At 45.5% G+C, this 20,236-nt stretch overlaps 2 protein-coding genes across 6 annotated transcripts in view; one reads left to right on the top strand and one right to left on the bottom strand.

The window, feature by feature from the left end:
• The window catches only part of PTPN6 (protein tyrosine phosphatase non-receptor type 6), a 40,812-nt gene extending 34,331 nt beyond the window's left edge, over positions 1-6,481 (top strand). For 4 of the 5 annotated variants that reach the window (XM_028712360.2, XM_028712358.2, XM_028712359.2 and 1 more), the window contains exons 13-16: positions 350-417; positions 1,853-2,004; positions 2,987-3,075; positions 4,507-6,481. In XM_028712360.2, coding sequence (XP_028568193.2) covers positions 350-417; positions 1,853-2,004; positions 2,987-3,075; positions 4,507-4,621 — 424 coding nt within the window. In that variant the 3' untranslated portion in view covers positions 4,622-6,481. Of the gene's footprint in view, positions 1-349; positions 418-1,852; positions 2,005-2,986; positions 3,080-4,506 lie in introns of those variants that run through there. The other variant, XM_028712362.2, reaches the window with a different exon arrangement.
• A 6,793-nt stretch (positions 6,482-13,274) lies between these two features.
• PHB2 (prohibitin 2) lies at positions 13,275-20,180 on the bottom strand. Its single transcript, XM_077921131.1, has 9 exons — positions 20,032-20,180; positions 19,205-19,337; positions 19,027-19,111; positions 18,136-18,215; positions 17,530-17,714; positions 15,649-15,778; positions 15,321-15,424; positions 14,190-14,267; positions 13,275-13,421 (listed from the first exon to the last, which is right to left on the bottom strand). The coding sequence occupies exons 2-9, from the start codon at positions 19,329-19,331 to the stop codon at positions 13,341-13,343; spliced, it is 870 nt and encodes a 289-aa protein (XP_077777257.1). The 5' UTR covers positions 19,332-19,337; positions 20,032-20,180; the 3' UTR covers positions 13,275-13,340.
• Between the last annotated feature and the right edge of the window lie 56 nt (positions 20,181-20,236).

The raw sequence follows: 20,236 nt of genomic DNA, 5'->3' as shown, positions 1-20,236 counted from the left end.
GGCAGGAAGGTAAACGGTGTTTCCGTGCGCTGCTCTGGTTCGCCAGAAGTGGATTAGTCATGCTGGCCACATGACCCAGAAGCTGTATGCCGGCTCCCTCGGCCAGTAAAGCGAGACGAGTGCCGCAACCCCAGAGTCGGTCACGACTGGACCTAATAATCAGGGGTCCCTTTACCTTTACCTTATACTGGATGTTGGGGGCACAAAGGCAACCTGGGAAGGGAAATGCAGATGTCCAGAGACTGCTGCTTTAACCACAGTCTTGGACTAACTGCAGCTTGGTAGGTTCTAGCAAGGGAAGCCTTGTCTGTTTTCTGCATGTCTCCCTAATCTCCATCTCTCCCTACAGTGCTGGGATTGGTCGCACCGGGACCATCATAGTCATCGATATGATTGTGGATTTGATCTCCATCAAAGGTTAGGTCACTTCTTGTTTTGAATCCTGGTGGCCATTCTGTTCCTTGGTCCCTCTTTGCCGCTGGCCAGGGTTAAGCCCCTTGCCTTCCTGGTCACATAGATGGGACCAAAGCCTGTCCCGTAAATGACACAGGACTTCCCATCCCCTGTTTGCCCTCTTGAGCAGCAAGGGTGAATTAAAACCCAGTACAAATTACATTATAACCATGAACTAAAACCAATAATCAATAGGAAAGTAACATTGTAGCAGCACAGCAGGCGTGGGGGAAGCCTGGGTAAAGATGGGCATCTTGTTGTTGTTGTTGTTGTTGTTGTTGTTGTTTTGTATTCTTTATTTAAAAGTAAAAAAGTACAAAATTACAAGTGCACAGAGTAAAATAAGACTCAAAGAAGAAGAAGAAACAAGAAATAGTACCCATCTAGAAAACAGAACAGAACAACAAAAAAGATATTGTGTACATTACAAAAAAGGGGGGAATTGTTATTGTAGTTAACCAAATATTGTTAAATTTGTCCATGGCAAGTCTACGTTTGTACACAACTTGTTCATGTGTAGCAAGCTTGTACATATCTTCAGTCGTTAAAGGGATCCTCATCTTTATTTTTCCAGTTCATCAATACCTGTCTTTTTGCCGTACGAAGGCCGCGGGGAGTCCATTTATATTGTCCCTTTCTTAGATTCCATGTGTTGGGTATATAACTCAAAAGGACAATCTCCTCTGCAAATTTAAGATTGTTCCGTACAGTCATGTCGACCGTCTCTATGACCTTCTGCCAGAAAATTTTTCAATGTTGGATATTGTACAAACATTTGTACATTATGGAAGCATTATCCCACCTGCAGCAGCTAGATGTCTTCGATAGGTGTATCTCGACCATTCATGGATGAGCATTGAGCTCAGTGGGAGACTTGAGCACATGTCTAAAGCTGCTGCCAGCTCTGGGAGGAAGCACGGATGAATTCAGCAGGACCTACTTCTGAGTAAGCATGCATAGGATTGGGCTGCACATCCCTCCTAATGAAATCAGTGGGACATCAATGTACTTTCCTGGATCATGGCCTTCATTTTTCCTATGCTTGCTACAGAATATTTTATTATGGAATGTGATGTTGTTTTATATTTCATAACTTATATGCTTCTCTTAGTGCCGTGTGCAAGGAAAAGTAAAGACAGCAATCCCATGCATGCTTACTTGGGAGCAAGCCCTGTTTTTTTCAGTGCCACTTGCTTACGATTGGCCTGTAAGTCTTGAACGACTTCTTCCCCCGTTTATTTATTACACTGTAGAATCAAAGTTGGAAGGGGTCCTGAGGATCATCTAGTCCAGCCCCAAGCGGGGATTGAACCTGCAACCTTGGTGCTAGCAGCACCACGCTCTAACCAACTGAGCTATCCACATTCCGCCTCCCTCCCCCCCTTTTTCTTCCTTCCAGGGTTTGACTGTGATATCGACATCCCAAAGGCCATTCAGATGGTTCGCTCCCAGCGCTCAGGCATGGTGCAGACCGAAGCACAGTACAAGTTCATCTACATGGCTATCTGCCAGTTCATAGAGACCACTAAGAAGAAGCTGGATGTTATGCAGGTATGGGACTGGCATGGGGTGGTCACTATCATTAGCATCTTCTCCTTTACGGAAGATGCCCCGCATCCTCAAGGAGATCATAGCTGGGACACGGGTGGAGCTGTGGTCTAAACCACTGAGCCTCTTGGGCTTGCCGATCAGAAGGTTGGCGGTTCGAATCCCCGCGACGGGGTGAGCTCCTGTTGCTCTGTCCCTGCTCCTGCCAACCTAGCAGTTTGAAAGCACACCAGTGCAAGTAGATAAATAGGTACCGCTCCAGCGGGAAGGTAAATGGCATTTCAATGAACTCTGGTTTCCGTCACGGTGTTCTGTTGTGCCAGAAGCGGTTTAGTCATGCTGGCCACATAACCCGGAAAGCTGTCTGTTGGCAAACGCCGGCTCCCTCGGCCTGAAAGCGAGATGAGCACCGCAACTCCATAGTCACCTTTGACTGGACTTAACCGTCCAGGAGTCCTTTACCTTTATCTTTTACCAAGCTGGGTGACTCACCTCTTCTGGCAATGTTGCTGGGGACAGACATTCAGATTCTAGCGCCTTGTATAATTAGGCATTGCAAAGTGTACCCCAGGTATCTGTGTGCATGTGTGTGTGTGCATGCACAATCCCTGTGTGACCCCAAAGCAGCCAACCATACACTTGCTAGGAATGGCATGGCCATTTTGGTCTGCATTTGACTCAGTCGTAAGCCCTCCAATGTCCTGGAGAGGCCCAGAGTTACAGCAAGAAGAGAAGGATTTCCCCCAGAGATAGCAGGTCAGGCAGTGTGGGGAGGAGAAAGAGGGAATGGCTTGCTACTTCTGCTCCCTCCCCCCTTGGTTGCACCTGCAGCTTTGCCTCTGACCTTCTCCTTCCTGCCTAAATGGGGTCCCTTGCTGTGTGAGGAAATACTGCATTGCCCAAAGGACCACAGCGCCACTGTGCTCCATGCCATAAATCCCCTTATATAGAGATTTATACATATATTTTTCTCTCTCTGCTGCAGACTACGAAAGGAAAACCAAGTGAATCTGAATATGGGAATATAACCTACCCACCTGCACAGAAGATAAAGGCTTCACGGAAATCCTCTAAGTAAGAACACAAGCATGGCAGCCGTTAGAGCATCTCTCCCAGTTGTAACTATCTCACGGGGTAGATAAATAGAACATTGGCAAAGGCAACCTGTAATGTTTTCGGAGTGACAGTGCTTTAGGAATGACATTCCTGTCCTCTCTCCAAACACATTTAACATGGTTCTCCCTTTGGGCGGCTCAAAAACGTGCACAAAATCCGGCTCTGAAGTCTGCCCCCTCCCCCAGCATCGCTCAGTTTAAGAGGGACTCAAGGGAATGGCAGGTGTCCTGTTGGCTGGTACATGTGTGACACACAATCAGCACCCCTCTGGATCCACAGAACACTTTAGCACCCATTTTCAAAACATTTCTCTGTTTATATTATTCATTTAGCTGCTGAAATGGTAGCCTCCTGTTTATCTGAGCTGCGTAAAAAAAAGTGGAACAAAATATGAAAGAGCCCACTTCAGGAGAACCAAATTGGCCCACCAATGTGGGTGCCCAGGGCTTTGGGTTCCATGCAGTGTGCATGGCCCTGGCACCCAAATTTGTGGGTTGCACGACCCCTTCATGGGGAATTTTTGTGGAGCTGGCACCTATGGTCCACTTGAAGCTTGAGTGCTTGGGGGCAAGAGGAAGGACTAGCCCATTTTCACAGCATGTAAAGCAAATTGCTGATTCAGGTGCTGACTCAGCAGTATGTGTGCCAGCACCAAGCTGCAAAGCTGAGTTCACGCAACAACCTGCTGTGATGGCATCATCATCATCATTATTATTATTACAACTACAATTTATATGCCACCCTTTAACAAAAGGTCCCAGGGCAGCGTACATGTTATGGAGCATAATAAAAAAAAGCATAATGCAAAGCACAATCATAGACAGCATAATGATAAAATAATCATAATAACAGTCTCTGACCCACCATGTCATCTTTCTGATGGGTCCAAGGGGATGTGGCATGATGTGATGGACAATTTCAATGACCAGTTTCTGCTGTTTTCAGTAGGGTTTTACGGAAATACATATTGCCACATATTTCCCTGATACAGTCATACCTCGGGTTACAGACTCTTCAGGTTGTGTTTTTTCAGGTTACGGACCCGCCGAAACCCGGAAGTACCAGAACGGGTTACTTCCGGGTTTCGGGGGTCGCGCATGCACAGAAGCGCTAAATCATGCTTTGCGCATGCACAGACATGCCGCTGTGGGTTGTGAACGCTGTGGGTTGTGAACGTGCTTCCCGCACGGATCACATTTGCAACCCGAGCGCCCACTGTATTTTAAGAGATGGCAGCGTATAAAACAACACAAGGCCATGGCTTGGCCTTACAGCTTAGCCACCCCCATCTTCCAGTCAGTGCTTCCTCCCTCCCTCCCTTTATTCTAGGTTCCGTTATCGTTAAGAGCGCTCATTCTGCTTTCTGTTCTTCCCTTTCTCCTTTCACAGGCAGAAGGATGAAGCCACCCTGTATGAGAATTTAGGCAAAAAAGAGGAAAAAGGGCAAAAGCAGTGGCCTTCAGGGAAGGAGAAGAAACCAAAGGGCTCCCTGAAGAAAAAATAATGCCATAGATAATCTTCCACCTGCCTGGCTCCATTCGCAGCAGACAGAAATTGTCTACCCCCCCCATCCCTGCTGAGAACTTCCTCTGAAAGGTTTACTGAGCTACGGAGGGTTAGCCCAAGAGATTTGGGTGCCTGAAGTGGCAGATGGCACCTTTCCATTCGCCTCCTACTAATGAATGCAATTCTTCCTGCTTCTCCTATGACCCAAGATACTAATCCCATACACCTCTTGGACTCCCCAGTGCACTTGCAAATTCATTCGGCTTTCCAGCCTTCACCCTTTCTAAAAGACAGTTTTTGAATGCTTGAAACATGCCCCAACCACCATTAAATTCCAAACCATAACAATTATTGGGGAAGGGCTGTAGGTCAGCGGTAAGACACCTGCTTTGCATGCAGAAGATCCCAAATTTAATCCCTGGCATCTCCCGATGGGGCTGGAAGAGACCCCTCTCTGAATTCCTGGAGACCAGCTTCCAGCCAGTGTTGACAATTCTGAGCTTAGATGCTCAGATTAAGACCTTTAGAGGCCCCAAGCACTTAAAATATTTTGGTGCCTACACACACACACACACACACACCATAAAATTATAATTTTTTTTAGTTTAGAACTGAAACAAAACCTACAGTAAGATGGAAAATAATGCTTGTTTCTGTATACTTCCACTTTATTTATATTTTTTGGGGAAATCTCCTACCTTTTCTAATTGCAAAGCCTTTGGTCAGATCCTCAAAACGAATATTACACAACAGATCTGTTCGATACTTCGTAGAGATAAGGTATCCAGCCTGCCTTGTTGCATAGTTGTTCAGTTGCGATTTTTAGCTGAAAAAAATGAATGCTCCGCTGAGCAATTTGTGCGCATTGAAGTTAAAAATTTGGCAATGGAAAATTTCCCTAAGCATGGGCTTATTTTGCTTAATGGTGTGTCAAGCCCTGGCTAGATGGGCCAATGGGCTGCTGATCCTGAGCTTTCCAGTGTTTCCATGACCCTAAAATAAGATCCCAAGCTCAGGTCCTTATGAGACTGCCTAATTTCTACAGGGGAGCCCTTCAAAACCACCGTCCTAGGTCACCACTCTGTTCTGTGATGTGTTGGCTGGTTTTGTTGTCGTTCTACGCAGCAGCCAAAAGGATTAATGCCAAAGTGCCATGGATTAATGTGCATTGAGCTCCGCCTAGCACAGAATCTGTGTTTTTTGCTGTGCCATCTATCACTGCAAATTTTGATTTGATGATGGGTTACTTTCTGAGACAGAGCGGTGGGTGGGACTCCATATAAAAACATGCAAATTCACAAGGATCGGTTTTAATTCAGCCGGATCTCACTTTTATCTAGACCCCTTGGGAGAGCAAGTGTCTGGGGGGGACACTTTCTATGTCTGGAGGGGAGAGAAGCAGCAAAAATAGGTTTTTCCCATGGGCCCAGAAAACACAGCTGGGAGTCCCACTGATTGCACTTCGGAGTAGACAGGTACACAATCGCCCTGGTGGAAGGCTAGAACTCCTGCCATTTCCCCCTTAGTCTTGAGATCTTGAGTCTTCTTTTTATCATGACCTCTAGCCTAGGCTATTCCATTACAGCAAGCCCCGTCAGGCTGAGAAGCAGTATAAAGTGCCCTTGGGATCAACGTTGCTTCTGTAACTTCACTTTTTGGTTCCCTGTCTTTCTCTCGCCTGCTCAAATGCTTCACCTAACTGGTCAAAGCCATCCTTGCCTTGTGCAACCTCCAGCTCAAATGCCAACCTCTGCCTAGCCACCGAACCTTAACGCTGTGCTGTGTGTAAATAATGGATAATTTTCTAATCCAGTGGATTGGTTTTCTTGACTTGTAAATAAACCAGATTTTTGTTTGATTTGCATGAAGACTTTTTTTTTTAAATTGTTAAGAGTTCCGTACTGAACTTGCAGGAGAGTGAATAAAATTGCTGGGACTCTGGAAATGATCTACAGGTGCTGTTGGAAAACAGGGAGATTTCTTAGTCAATCTGCTGCGGGCAGCACATGCCAGAAGCCATTTCCTGCTTTCAGCCTCAGAGAGCTCCAACTTTGTTCTTTATTTTTGCTTCCGATGCAAAAATGCCTAGAGCTAATAAGCAGTGAAATTGGGACACACACACACAGCTTCTCCCATGTCAGCCCCAAATCCAGACAGCACTGAAGTGTTTTACACTATGGGACACAGATGCTCCAGGGTTGTCAACAAGGACATCCGAGATTAAAATATGACATACCCATGTCCCTTTGCATGCTCTTTGGCAGAGGTCAGCAAACTTTTTCAGCAGGGGGCCAGTCCACTGTGCCTCAGACCTTGTGGGGGTGGTGGTGGACTATATTTTGAAGAAAAAAATGAATGAATTCCTATGCCCCACAAATAACCCAGAGATGCATTTTAAATAAAAGCACGCATTCTACTCATGTAAAAACATACTGATTCCAGGACCGTCCGCAGGCCAGATTTAGAAGGTGATTGGGCCGGATCCGGCTCCCAGGCCTTAGTTTGCCTACCCATGCTCTTTGGTATGAGTTTACAAAAAAAAAAAAAAAGGAAAAATCTTGAGATTGCTAAGGGCAGAAAAAAAATGAACTGGGGTACAGATCTAGGTTGCCAGTAGGCTGTACAGACTGAAATGAGGTCCTCTTTTTTATAAGCTCAGCAGAAGAACTAGAAATTTAAGAATAACTGCACTTTCACAGGGCTCTGCTATGTAGGCTTGGCTCTTTGCAGGAAGGTCTTCAGGCAAGATATGTCTTCTGCAAGAGGCTGAGAATCGTCTGCCTGCTGTATCTCGACAGGTAACTTCCTTAGGCCACAGCAGTACAACTGCAGCAGCGAGGCATTTGTTGAGTCACTATTGACCCTGCTCTGCAGTCTTAAAAATTAAGGAACCGTAACAAAAAGAGAGGACACAGAGGAGGGCAGTACCCTCCCTCCATCCTTCCTGGAATAGGTTTTCGTGTTTTCTGACATAGCACTGCCCTCTTGTGCCAGACCACATTGCATTTGGAACTGTTGGGTTGGCAAGCTGTCCATGCACCGTGCAGGAGGTTCGTGGATGGCTTAAGAGTTATTTTTCATTTATTAAATTGATGTATTTTATTCCCACTCTTCAGGTAGTAATCTTCCAAGCAAAAGGAGCTGTGAGGCTGGCTATAGCATAGACACAGTTGCTACATTCTGCCTGCCGTTTCTGCAGTTAGAATCATAGAATCATAGAGTTGGAAGAGACCACAAGGGCCATCGAGTCCAACCCCCTGCCAAGCAGGAAACACCATCAGAGCACTCCTGACATATGGTTGTCAAGCCTCTGCTTAAAGACCTCCAAAGAAGGAGACTCCACCACACTCCTTGGCAGCAAATTCCACTGTCAAACAGCTCTTACTGTCAGGAAGTTCTTCCTAATGTTTAGGTGGAATCTTCTTTCTTGTAGTTTGGATCCATTGCTCCGTGTCCGCTTCTCTGGAGCAGCAGAAAACAACCTTTCTCCCTCCTCTATGTGACATCCTTTTATATATTTGAACATGGCTATCATATCACCCCTTAACCTCCTCTTGTCCAGGCTAAACATGCCCAGCTCCCTTAGCCGTTCCTCATAAGGCATCGTTTCCAGGCTTTTGACCATTTTGGTTGCCCTCCTCTGGACACGTTCCAGTTTGTCAGTGTCCTTCTTGAACTGTGGTGCCCAGAACTGGACACAGTACTCCAGGTGAGGTCTGACCAGAGCAGAATACAGTGGCACTATGACTTCCCTTGATCTAGATGCTATACTCCTATTGATGCAGCCCAGAATTGCATTGGCTTTTTTAGCTGCCGCGTCACACTGTTGGCTCATGTCAAGTTTGTGGTCAACCAAGACTCCTAGATCCTTTTCACATGTACTGCTCTCAAGCCAGGTGTCCCCCATCTTGTATTTGTGCCTCTCATTTTTTTTGCCCAAGTGCAATACTTTACATTTCTCCCTGTTAAAGTTCATCTTGTTTGTTTTGGCCCAGTTCTCTAATCTGTCAAGGTCGTTTTGAAGTGTGATCCTGTCCTCTGGGGTGTTAGCCACCCCTCCCAGTTTGGTGTCATCTGCAAATTTTGATCAGGATGCCCTTGAGTTCATCATCCAAGTCGTTGATAAAGTTGTACAGGACTAGGGAGACACTGAAACTGTGCAACACAAAAATATACCAGCAACATCAACTTTTAGCATATATAGTGCTCTAGTTTGTGCAGACTGCTTCACAGACATTGCTTTAGAAACTCACGTAGTCCTGTAAGGTCATTTAGTATTATCCTCAAATTATAAGATGGGGAGGCTGAGGTAAGCAGGGGCATCCATCTTCAAAACTAAACAAATCCATGCACACAGAAAACTCGTATACCCAGGTGGCTAGGCTACAATCCTTTTCCCCGATACACAGGCTTTCTATGCGAAGAAATTGTAGTTCTTTTGTATAACGCAACATCTACTTGCGGTCTGAAGGTGCACAACCCTGACACAGCACAAACTCATGATTTCCCCAAGAGAAAGGCTTGACGATGCCTTGCCATCACAAAATCATTGCATTTATTTGTGGCATACTTTGCTGAAAGAGCTTGGCCACCACCAACTTTTCCCCCTGCCAGCTTGTAGCTTTTTTCACTGCCTAAAAAAAAAAAGTTGCCAGTTTTCTTAAGAGAACTCATTTCATTGCTCAAATGCTCTGGTAGAAAATGTATGTGTGCCCTATTTGTGGTTTTATTTGTTTTATTTTTTTTTTACAAGAAACCCCAATGGCAACAGCAAAGAACCCACCTCACTTTTAAAGCAATTATTTCTGAACTGTTTTCACATGAACCATTATGACTGCGGCTGAGGACCATACCAGACATGAAGGGGGAATGTAAGTAGTTCTAAGGAAATTGGTAACGGGTCGTATTCTACACAGGCTTGACAGAACACCACCTGCTCTTGCATAACAGCAAAAACGAAAGAAAACAACCTTCTGCAGAAAGGAGAATGTTATTTCTAACAAAGTTCTAAATGAGCAGATGGAAAACACAGCAGTCGACTGAGAACTAAAGCATGTACCTGCCCTCTCTTTAGCACTTTAGGGAGCTTATTCTAGCAATTTCCCCCCCAGAGGACTTAGAGGGCGATGAATGGGCGGCTTCCCAGCCATTTGCATGAGTTCTCTGTCTTGACTCTAAGAAATCCACCCCATACAAAATGAAAATTCATTCACAATGGTGTCAGAAGTGTTTTGGACCTGATTTTATTTGTATAAAGTTGTGAATCACGATGCAAAAGAACTTACATAAATGGAGATCACAGCACTTGCAGAAGCCCCATCTATTCCTGAGACGAGGTGCTCGGCGGGGGCCAGGGGCAGGGGAGGGGGCAAAGATAGCAAACTCTCCACTGACGTGAGAGGCAGGGGATTATATGTACTCAGGCCTCATTCAGCCCCAGCAGGAAGAGGAGAGCAACAATTTGATCTACTTAAAAACCAACCCCTTGGCTGGTCTCTGCTGCCCACCTGTACCCAGTACTTCAGGCTGGGTGGGGTGGGGTCAGTGACCATGGGAGCAAAAAGTTTACCCCCCCCCCCGCCTCAGCATGAAGACTGTTTCCACAGCTGGCCTTCACGGCTGGCAGTTCCCCAAAACAGGAACCAGATGATGAGCCAAGAAAGGGCTTATTAATGGCGCGTTGGGAAGTGAAGATGACAACTGGAAAGAAGGCCCAGGCCAAAGAGAAGACTTATGGGCAGCAGAGATGTGCAAGGCTCTTCCACGGCTGCGCATAACCCCCATTCTGCCAGTCATTTCGATGGGTCTGGGAGGCAGCCGCTAGTTCATTTCTTCCCCTGCTTGATCAGGAGGCTGTCACTGCAAGAGAAACAACAAAAAAGGGGGTTGCCAAAGAGGAACATTCACACAACGTGGGTGTGGGGGGCTAATAATAATAATAATAATAATAATAATAATAATAATAATATTTTATTTATACCCCACCCTCCCCAGCCAAGACTGGACTCAGGGCGGCTAACACAAAGTATAAAAACAATTTATTGAAATACAACTGAAAAACAAGATTAAAATACAAAATGCAGCCTCATTTCAGTAGGAACTCAAATCAAAAACTTTTTTGGGGGAACAGAATCAGGCTGGAGTAAAGCAGAGCAGGAACAGCGGACGACTGACTTCACCGCCAAGAAACAGCCTTAGTCAATCATAACAGCACATGCTCCACTCAGAAAACATAAGGAACAACAGCAGGGGAGGGGGGGGGGGGAGGAACTTGGAATTCTTCTGAGTAGTAGAAGTACCGTATTTTTTGCTCTATAAGACGCACCAGACCACAAGACGCACCTAGTTTTTGGAGGAGGAAAACAAGAAAAAAATATATTCTGAATCTCAGAAGCCAGAACAGCAAGAGGGATCGCTGCGCAGTGACAGCAGCAATCCCTCTTGCTGTTCTGGCTTCTGGGATAGCTGCGCAGCCTGCATTCGCTCCATAAGACGCACACACATTTCCCCTTACTTTTTAGGAGGGAAAAAGTGAGTCTTATAGAGCAAAAAATACGGTAGTTCACTCCCCGCCCTGGTTTCTCTTTCTCTGCTTTTTCCATTCCAAGCAACCACCCTCCCATTTTGTCTCTCTTTCTTTCCTTCCCCCAATTCCCTGGAAGGAGGGAATTTTATTCAGTTAAACGTTGCAGCTCTACTTGAAGTTAAAATATTGTTATCTTACCTTCCTCTGTAACCAGAAGCGCAACGAAAAAGTGGTGATGAAGAATGGGGTGGGGAGAGAGAGACATAGAAAGTTAGAACTATTTTATCAACTTCGGTAATTTATGTGCCACAACATTTTTAGCAAAATCTCAGAGAGATTTACAAGTATCAGGAATTGCTGGAAATAAACATTAAAAATACAAAAAAAAAAAAAAAAAGCCCATTACAAAAATCTATCATATTAAAAACAGACAAGCCAACAGTAAAACAGTTATCACTCTGCTAACCATAAAAATATACTTTCCAAAGCTGAGGTAATTTTAGTCCATTTTAGTGTTTTTTAACTTTCGTATTATGTTTTAAAGTACAGTGGTACCTCGGTTTAAGAACAGCCCTGTTTATGAACTATTTGGTTTATGAACTCCGCAAAACCAGGAGTAGTGTCCCAGTTTGCGAACTTTACCTCGGTCTAAGAACAGAATCCAAATGGTGAAAGGGCACCGGTGGTGGGAGGCCTCATTAGGGAAAGCATGCCTCGGTTTAAGAACGGTTTCAGACTTCCGGAACAGATTAAGCTCGTAAACTGAGGTACCACTGTAGAGTTGTAATTTTTTCTTGGTTTTACTGTTTTATATTTTGTATACCACTTTAATGTTTTGTTTTTTACAACCAAGCAGTGTATAAATTTTATTAACTAACTAACTAACTAACTCCCAAAGGGAGAAGGCCTGTTTCTATGGGGTTCCTAGATGACCATCTTCCAGCCATGGAAGATCACAAAGGTTGCTGTGGTGTACAAATAGGTGAGGCAGGCCGCCAGGTATCCTGGTCCCAAGTTGCTCAGGGCTTTGTGTGCACAAGAGCCAGTGCGGTGTAGTGGTTAAGAGTGGTAGATTCGTAATCTGGTGAACCAGGTTCTCTTCCCCACTCCTCCACATGCAGCTGCTGGGTGACCTTGGGCCAGTCACACTTCTCTGAAGTCTCTCAGCCCCACTCACCTCAGAGTGTTTGTTGTGGGGGAGGAAGGGAAAGGAGATTGTGAGCCGCCTTGAGACTCCTTCGGGTAGTGATAAAGCGGGATATCAAATCCAAACTCAATAATAAAACCATGAACTTGGCTTGGTAGCAGATAAGCAGCCATTGCAGATTTTTAAGTGCCAGTGTTGCATGAATGTGGAAAGACATGATGCTGAATACTCTAGTTGCAGCATTGTACACTAGTGACAAATTCCTGAACCAAACAAAGAGTAGCCCCACATGGAGCACATTTCTGTACTCTAGAAATGAAGTTACCAATGCACGGGGAACAGTGGAAAGGGCAGGAATGGGTATAACCGGAAATAAGCAGTCTGGGTGGAATTCAACATAGCACTAAGGAGCTCATTCTGGGAGTGAAAGCATCTCTGGTTGCCCAACAGAACTCTCTCGCCTCTCCTCCCCTTGCACACTGTTTTAGTTCTCCAAACCTCCTGGGCAGATCTGGGGAGGGAGTGGCAGACACGCAGGAGGAGGAGAAGGGGGAAAGTCCAATTGTGCTGGCTTCCGTTAGCCCGACTACTTAGCAGAATTCGTCCCCCTGTCACTAGAGGGGCATCGACCTCTGTAGCACGAAGGTGGAACTAGTGCTCCCAGACTATGTACCCTTCCCATCAGAGGAATTGCAACTCTGTCCAGAACAAGCAAGCATACCAGTTCCCAGATCTGGGATCTGACCATGAATAGGACATGCCTGTCTCAGTTTATTCATCTTTATACAAATCTGGGAATACAGCTGTCCATGTGTCTGTCTGTCTGTCTGTCTGTCTGTCTCTCTCTCTCACACACACACAGCGAGAGTGTGCATGGATGACTGACAGTACATGTGCATTTATGTAACACCCAGAAAGCAAGGGGCATTGTTTATTTCTTATGCTCTGCTATTCCTCCAAGAAACTCATATTTGGGGGATGGAGCTCCTAAGGCTCATTACAGAAGGAAGCAAAAGACTTTAGGAGGTATCTCCACAAACTCCCTTACCTAGTGAAACCTTCATCCTGTAGATTCAGCACTAAGTTGTCGGCTGTAAGATACACGCGGTTCTGAGATGCAGCGATCTGTAAAAGGCAAGGAAGGGACAGATCAAGGAGGGTGCAAGCAAAGGTCCAGGGGTACAAATAACTGCATTCAATAGAGAACTTCCTTCTGCCAGCATTTGGGGGACACCAATTCCAAACAAATGGCAGAGAATTAACGTTCAGCACTGAACTGTAAAAACTGTTAGCCAAAGTAAGTCTCAAAGCTTAAAGGGGGATGGAAAAGAAAAACAGCCTTGGCAGAAAGTCTCTTTTTAAAAAATAATTTGCTAGTCCTTTTTGCTGTTGTTGTTCTGGAAAAAGTTTGGAAGGCACCACTATGGGTACAGTTCTAGTAAGGACAAGAAACCACAACAGTGATAATTTGAAAGAGTTGAACTCAAGTTTACTCCCTTTTTTTCACTATGAATGTAGAGTATTTTATTTCTGATCTACTATCCTACATTCTTTTTCTCTAGCCCAGGGCCATCAGTCTTTGCAATGCTTCAGTTCATTCTGCTTCTCCATGTGTCTGATTTTCCTGTGAGCCTGTCCCTGGCCTGTGGCACATTATGGTCTGTAAGCGGCCACAGCTGGGTATGGCACATTGAACATGATGTGGGTCTGCTTTTACAAAGGCCAGAGGCTCCAAGGCCCCTGCTAAGATGCACAGACCAACGTAATAAATAAGTGTGGCAGAGAGACACATCAGAGGAAGCATATCGTATTCGCCTTAGGTTCATCACTTGGCCTGGAAAAGCACTGTGGGGGGGGGGGTTGAGAAAGCAACTCCAGTGTCCTAAAACTCACCGTCTTAGATATGTTCTGGGCGGCACGGATCTTGCGGAGCTTGATGTAACCTGGGTTCTTGCTGAGGGCTTCACCAATGTGAATAGGTTAAGGCGCTATTTCACCATTTTGGAATGTGGGACTTACACCTCCTTGAACTCACCCACCTGGGATCAACACAGCCCTACTTTGCTCCACTCGAAGCCACAGTCTTGTGGGAGACAGTTCTGTACAACTGCAAACATCCTGTTGCTACACACCAGGAATCAATGAATCAGTGGGGGGAAATATGTATTTGGCAAGAGTGCTCCCCCTAATGCTTCACTCCAAAGCTCTCATCAACTAGCACAGCATTAAAAAAGGTAAAGGTACCCCTGCCCGTACAGGCCAGTCTTGACAGACTCTGGGGTTGTGCGCCCGTCTCACTCAAGAGGCCGGGGGCCAGCGCTGTCCGAAGACACTTCCGGGTCACGTGGCCAGCGTGACAAAGCTGCATCTGGCGAGCCAGCGCAGCACACGGAACGCCGTTTACCTTCCCACTGGTAAGCAGTCCCTATTTATCTACTTGCACCCGGGGGTGCTTTCGAACTGCTAGGTTGGCAGGCGCTGGGACCGAGCAGCGGGAGCGCACCCCGCCGAGGGGATTCGAACCGCCGACCTTTCGATCGGCAAGCCCTAGGCGCTGAGGTTTTTACCCACAGCGCCACCCGCATCCCTAGCACAGCATTAGCTGGCATAAAATAGTCCCAACATCTTTCTGCAGGCAATGGGACTGCACGTTTAAGGAAACACGCTTTATATGATGGAGAAGAACTGAGCACCCCGTTCACTTGAACGCTGTCTGGTATGAGAGGGGAGGACAGGGAAGCAGAAAGTCCTCAGGAGTGAATAACCTCTAGTTGCTGCTTAACTTCTTGTTGCAGGGTAGCTCCTCAGAATCTCAGCACTCAAAAATCTTCCTAATAGCACCCCCAAATCTCCCACCAGCAATTCTAGGTAACCGAAAACAGATGCCCTTCACTTGTGCAATGTGATGCCTCTTATATCAGTCCAAGCTCAAAAATCTGGAGTTTGGGGATTTTGCAAGAGACCACTTCCCACGCCCTTGGAAAACTGTGTGGTGGCTGTCTCCCCACAGCAAAGCAAGGATATCATCTGGGCAGCTGTGGCTTCTCCTTCCGCTTGAACAATCTTCTGCCTCTGCTCCTGTTTAGCTTTCTCCACCAGGAATTGAGCTCGTTGCGCCTCCTGCTGGGCTGGAGAAGAAGAGCAAAGAGAACATGAGAATCTGCAACCACTTCCAGGGGTTTCTTTCGTTCTTTAAAAGATTTGCAGGCCTGTCCTGTGCACATTTAGTCAAAAAACAGCCCTACTCCATTTAGCTGGGCTTATGTCCAGCTATTTGTGCATGTGGAGCAGTCCTAGCTGACTTTATGCAAACACAGCTTTAGAGAAAGGACCAGAACTTGTTTGGACTCACCCACTTGCTTGGCTTCCACCGCTGCTGTGTACTCCCGGCTGAAACTCAGTTCTGTGATGGCTACGTCATCTAGAATAAGGCTAAAATCTTTCGCCCGCTCTGTCAGCTCCCGACGGATAAGCAAAGACACCTAAAGCAATAACCCAACAGTTTGTCCTCCACATTTATCCTGAGCAGGTGGCAACTTCCTTCAGACCAGGAAAAGTCATGAGAACCCCCAAGAGCTTTGAAAAGCATCCAATTCAAAAAGCTCGAGTTTCATGTTCAAGTCACTGAGACGCAGATGAGAAAAAAGGAGAGTCAGCCCAGGCCCAGTCACCTTGGCCGATGTGTTAGAAAATAAAATTGTGACAAAGGAATTTTTAAGCTCTAGGTCTAGGCACAGCCTTTTGTGCTCAGCTCTGTTAAATACTCTTAGGGAAGCATCCATGAAGAGACTTCTTAGAACTCTCAGTACACTTATTAATAAGATAGTTCAGAACACAAAAGAAAACACCTTCCATACCTGAAGCCAGTCTATGCTTCAAAAATGATGTTGATTTAGTTCGTTCTTCTCATTTGGTCAGAAGGTCATGTTTATACAGAAACCAATGTCATATCCAACAGACTTATGGACCTATAATCTCTAGGTGATTTACTCTAGTTTATACAGAAACCAATGTCATATCCAACAGACTTATGGACCTATAATTTCCAGGTGATTTACTCTAGTTTCTGCCAAATGCGTGAAGCAGGTTTTCTTTAGTGATTGCTCAAATCTCCAAAGGTGGTACATTATCTTTTGCAACATGGGCAGCACCACTCAATTTTCCTTACTTTGCTAAATTACAGAGTTATCACTTTGCTTGTCACATTAATCATTATGTGAAACTTCCAGAGGCCAGTACTGGGTAGGCCCAGAGCCAAATGCAGCTACTGGAGGAAATCAAGAAAGAGTCTGGAGATTTTAAAGGCCAGATCACATCTCATTAGAAACTTTATCTGATATTTAGAAGTGACCTTAAAACATATTGATACTGCTTAACTGCCCTTGCATTTCATTGAGGAAAGGCTTTCCAGTTCCTCAGTCCACCAGACAATTATGTCCACCAATGCCATATTGTTTTAGTCTAATCCAGGATTAAAGTTGTCCATCAAATGATATTATTTTGTAATTGTATCCAGTTGTATGTCTAAATGACCCCAAATTTTACCATGCAACTTACCATGGCAATGTCTAAAAACTGACACCAACTAAGTTAATTAAAGGTAAAGGTACCCCTGCCCATACGGGCCAGTCTTGACAGACTCTAGGGTTGTGCGCCCATCTCACTCAAGAGGCCGGGGGGCCAGCGCTGTCTGCAGACACTTCCGGGTCACGTGGCCAGCGTGACAAGCTGCATCTGGCGAGCCAGCGCAGCACACGGAACGCCGTTTACCTTCCCGCTAGTAAGCGGTCCCTATTTATCTACTTGCACCTGGGGGTGCTTTCGAACTGCTAGGTTGGCAGGCGCTGGGACTGAGCAACGGGAGCGCACCCCGCCTCGGGGATTCGAACCGCCGACCTTTCGATCGGCAAGTCCTAGGCGCTGAGGCTTTAACCCACAGCGCCACCCGCGTCCCTACTAAGTTAATTACCTTTCACTAAATAACTGAGCGACATGGAAATGAGGGAAGATTGCCTCAGTAAATGGAAGAATGCATAATCATGACAAACTTTGCAAATGATTTTATCTATCCCATGGGAAATTTCTTAAGGCTTAAACCATCAAAAACTAGTGAGGCAGTGGAAGCATGCAGCATCCACACCAATAACCTGCAACCTCCCTCCTCCGTAGCCCTTCCTCCCGTGAAAAGTGGAGTTGGGACAGGTAAGTCTGCCTGCATGGAAAGTGAACAAACCTGAGCTCGCTGGGTGATGAGTTGTGAGGCGTTGAACTTTGCCACCACACTTTTGAGCACTTCATTGACAATGGAAGGCAAGACTCGCTCTTCGTAGTCCAGACCAAGGCGCTGGTACAAGCTGGGTAGTTCAGCGGCGTTTGGGCGTGACAGAACTCGCAAGGAGATGTTCACCATCTGCAAGTCTAGAGACAGAATCAAACTAAGCATAGTCCCAGTGGTTTGTCTTACTTCACCTTCCAAAGCTGACTGTGCACCCAGATCTCACCCATTCATGCTGCTCTGTACAAGATTGTTCTGAAGCCCTTGCTTTAAACCCTGGCTATGGAAAAACACATCTTCTCAAGAAGTGACAATAAAGTAGCCGTGGTATCTGATGTAATGGCTGGGCTCAGACTTGGGAGACAATGAAAACCCCCTCTCTGCACTGAAGTTCACTGGGTAGCTTGATCCACTCACCCTCTCTCAGCCTAATGTGCACTACAGGATTACTGTAAAGATTCAATAGGGAAAAGAGGAAAGTAGAATAAACTATGTGCATCACCCTGTGTTTATTGAAGAGAGGAATACAAAACCAAAAGACAATGTGCTTCTCTATGACCTCACCTTTGGAGCCTGTTGGCGAGGAGATTTTGCGGGGCCGAGCTCGAATATCATAAATTATTGGATACTGGAACCAGGGAATTCTAGGAAGAAAATGAAGATTATACCAAATTAAGATGTCCAAAACCAAGCAGTACAGATATGTGGAAATAAAGAATTCCTACAAATACTTTTTTTCTTTTCTCATGTGCTTTAAGATAGAGAAACCACAATACTTGCCCAAGAACTGGATTTTCTTCTGTTGATACTATGTCTTAGTAAACTATATTACTCGATTCACATTGATAACACCGCACTAAAATAACAAATAATCTTTAGTGTCCTTCAATTCAATTTTTGGGTTTCACTTTCTCATGAACAGCACTTCTTGAAGTTTTCACAGTAAGACATTTAGCCAAAGGAGAAACTATATTAGCACAAGAGAAAACATTTACCGTATTTTTTGCTCTTTAAGACTCACTTTTCCCCTCCTAAAAAGTAAGGGGAAATGTGTGTGTCTTATGGAGCGAATGCACGCTGCGCAGCTATCCCAGAAGCCAGAACAGCAAGAGGGATCGCTGCTTTCACTGCGCAGTGATCCCTCTTGCTGTTTTGGCTTCTAGGATTCAGAATATTTTTTTCTTGTTTTCCTCCTCCAAAAACTAGATGCGTCTTATGGTCTGGTGTGTCTTATAGAGCGAAAAATATGGTGCCTCTTAAGAGTTGACAAATGATTCTTAGGAGTTTGTGATCAGATAAAAAATATTGGCATGCTACAAGAATTTCAAATTAAATTAAGGTTTGTATGCTTTATAATGAGGAATCTCTGGAGGTGAGGTGCTGTTAGAAAACATTTGTCTGGGAATGACAACAACTTGGGATTTCCTGTTCTTGACATAGTTCTTGACCCGTTACCTGAAATGCAGTCCCTCAGAAAGAATGGTGTCCTGCTGAACTCCACCAATGCGGTTGAAGAATATTGCTCTTTGGCCACCCTCCACTGTGGAAACAGAGAGACAAAAGCAGTCAGTAGTTACCACCAAGCATTGTGCAAAAGGTAGGAGATGACCATACAGAAATACCACTGACTTACCTGTAAAGACAGACTCACGGATACCATAGGCTGCAGCACCAGCACCCAGCAACAACTTCAAAGCAGTACCCATGCCCCGAGGGCCGGTGGGCAGGCGCCCAGCCAAGTCTTTCAGGCTCTGAGCCATGGCAACCTTCATATGGGGAAAGAAACACGGAATGAAAAACCAAAGCCATGTATTTCACACAGCTCTGCAGGTTTTCCTATCCAAACTCTTATGTTGCCAGAAAAGCAGTGATACACAGAAACACATGTTTCCATTTTTCGCTCTCTGAGCATGGATACATAGAAAGGTCCCTCTTTGATTCCTCTCAGTCATGAATCCTGCATCTTTACACGCAGCACCAATGGGGGGCGCTGACCATTTTTAAGCGCTGAGTTAAAAACATGAATTAGTTCTCCCCCCCCCCCTGGCAGAATGACATTTCGAGCCAGAACTCCTTACGTTTAGAGCACTTTTTGACTTCCAATAATATATATTAAGTTTCATACAAACACAGCACATACTATAAAATCAATGAAACAAAAAGAAAAGAGAAAAAATCAAAATAAAACAAATATAACGAATGATAACCAAAAATACAACCACAAACACATATACAATAAAAATTAATTAACTGGTTAAATTAGAGCACTTTTTGGAAGGGAAAACGAAAGAGAGGCTGCTCCCCCTTCGTGGAACAGCGCTCTTGACATGCTCAGAAGCACTGCACCCCGGGGCCTCCTAAAAGCGAGCTCGTCCCGACTCAGGAGCGCAACCCTCAGAAGAGTCGCCTCAAGGACTCGCAGAAGCTACAGAGGCTCGAAGGAGCGCAGAGACCCCTCACCTTCTCCTCCTTCTTCTTCCTCTCCCAAGCACGCCGTTGCCCCACCTGGGAAAAGGACACCGGAAGTGGCCGCTCACTAAATGCTTCCCCGGCAGACAAGCAGGGCTGCCGGAAGTGAAACCTCGCGGGGGGGGGGAACAGTACTTCCGGGTCTCCGCCTGAACGCCGCTGCTCTCTCTGTATTTTTCGTTCCCCCCTCAAACGA

Source organism: Podarcis muralis, chromosome 17 (genome assembly GCF_964188315.1).
Source record: "Podarcis muralis chromosome 17, rPodMur119.hap1.1, whole genome shotgun sequence".
Taxonomy (NCBI): Eukaryota; Metazoa; Chordata; class Lepidosauria; order Squamata; family Lacertidae; genus Podarcis; species Podarcis muralis.
The sequence above is the reverse complement of the archived record's forward strand: the minus strand, read 5'-3'. Positions and strand labels throughout refer to the sequence as shown.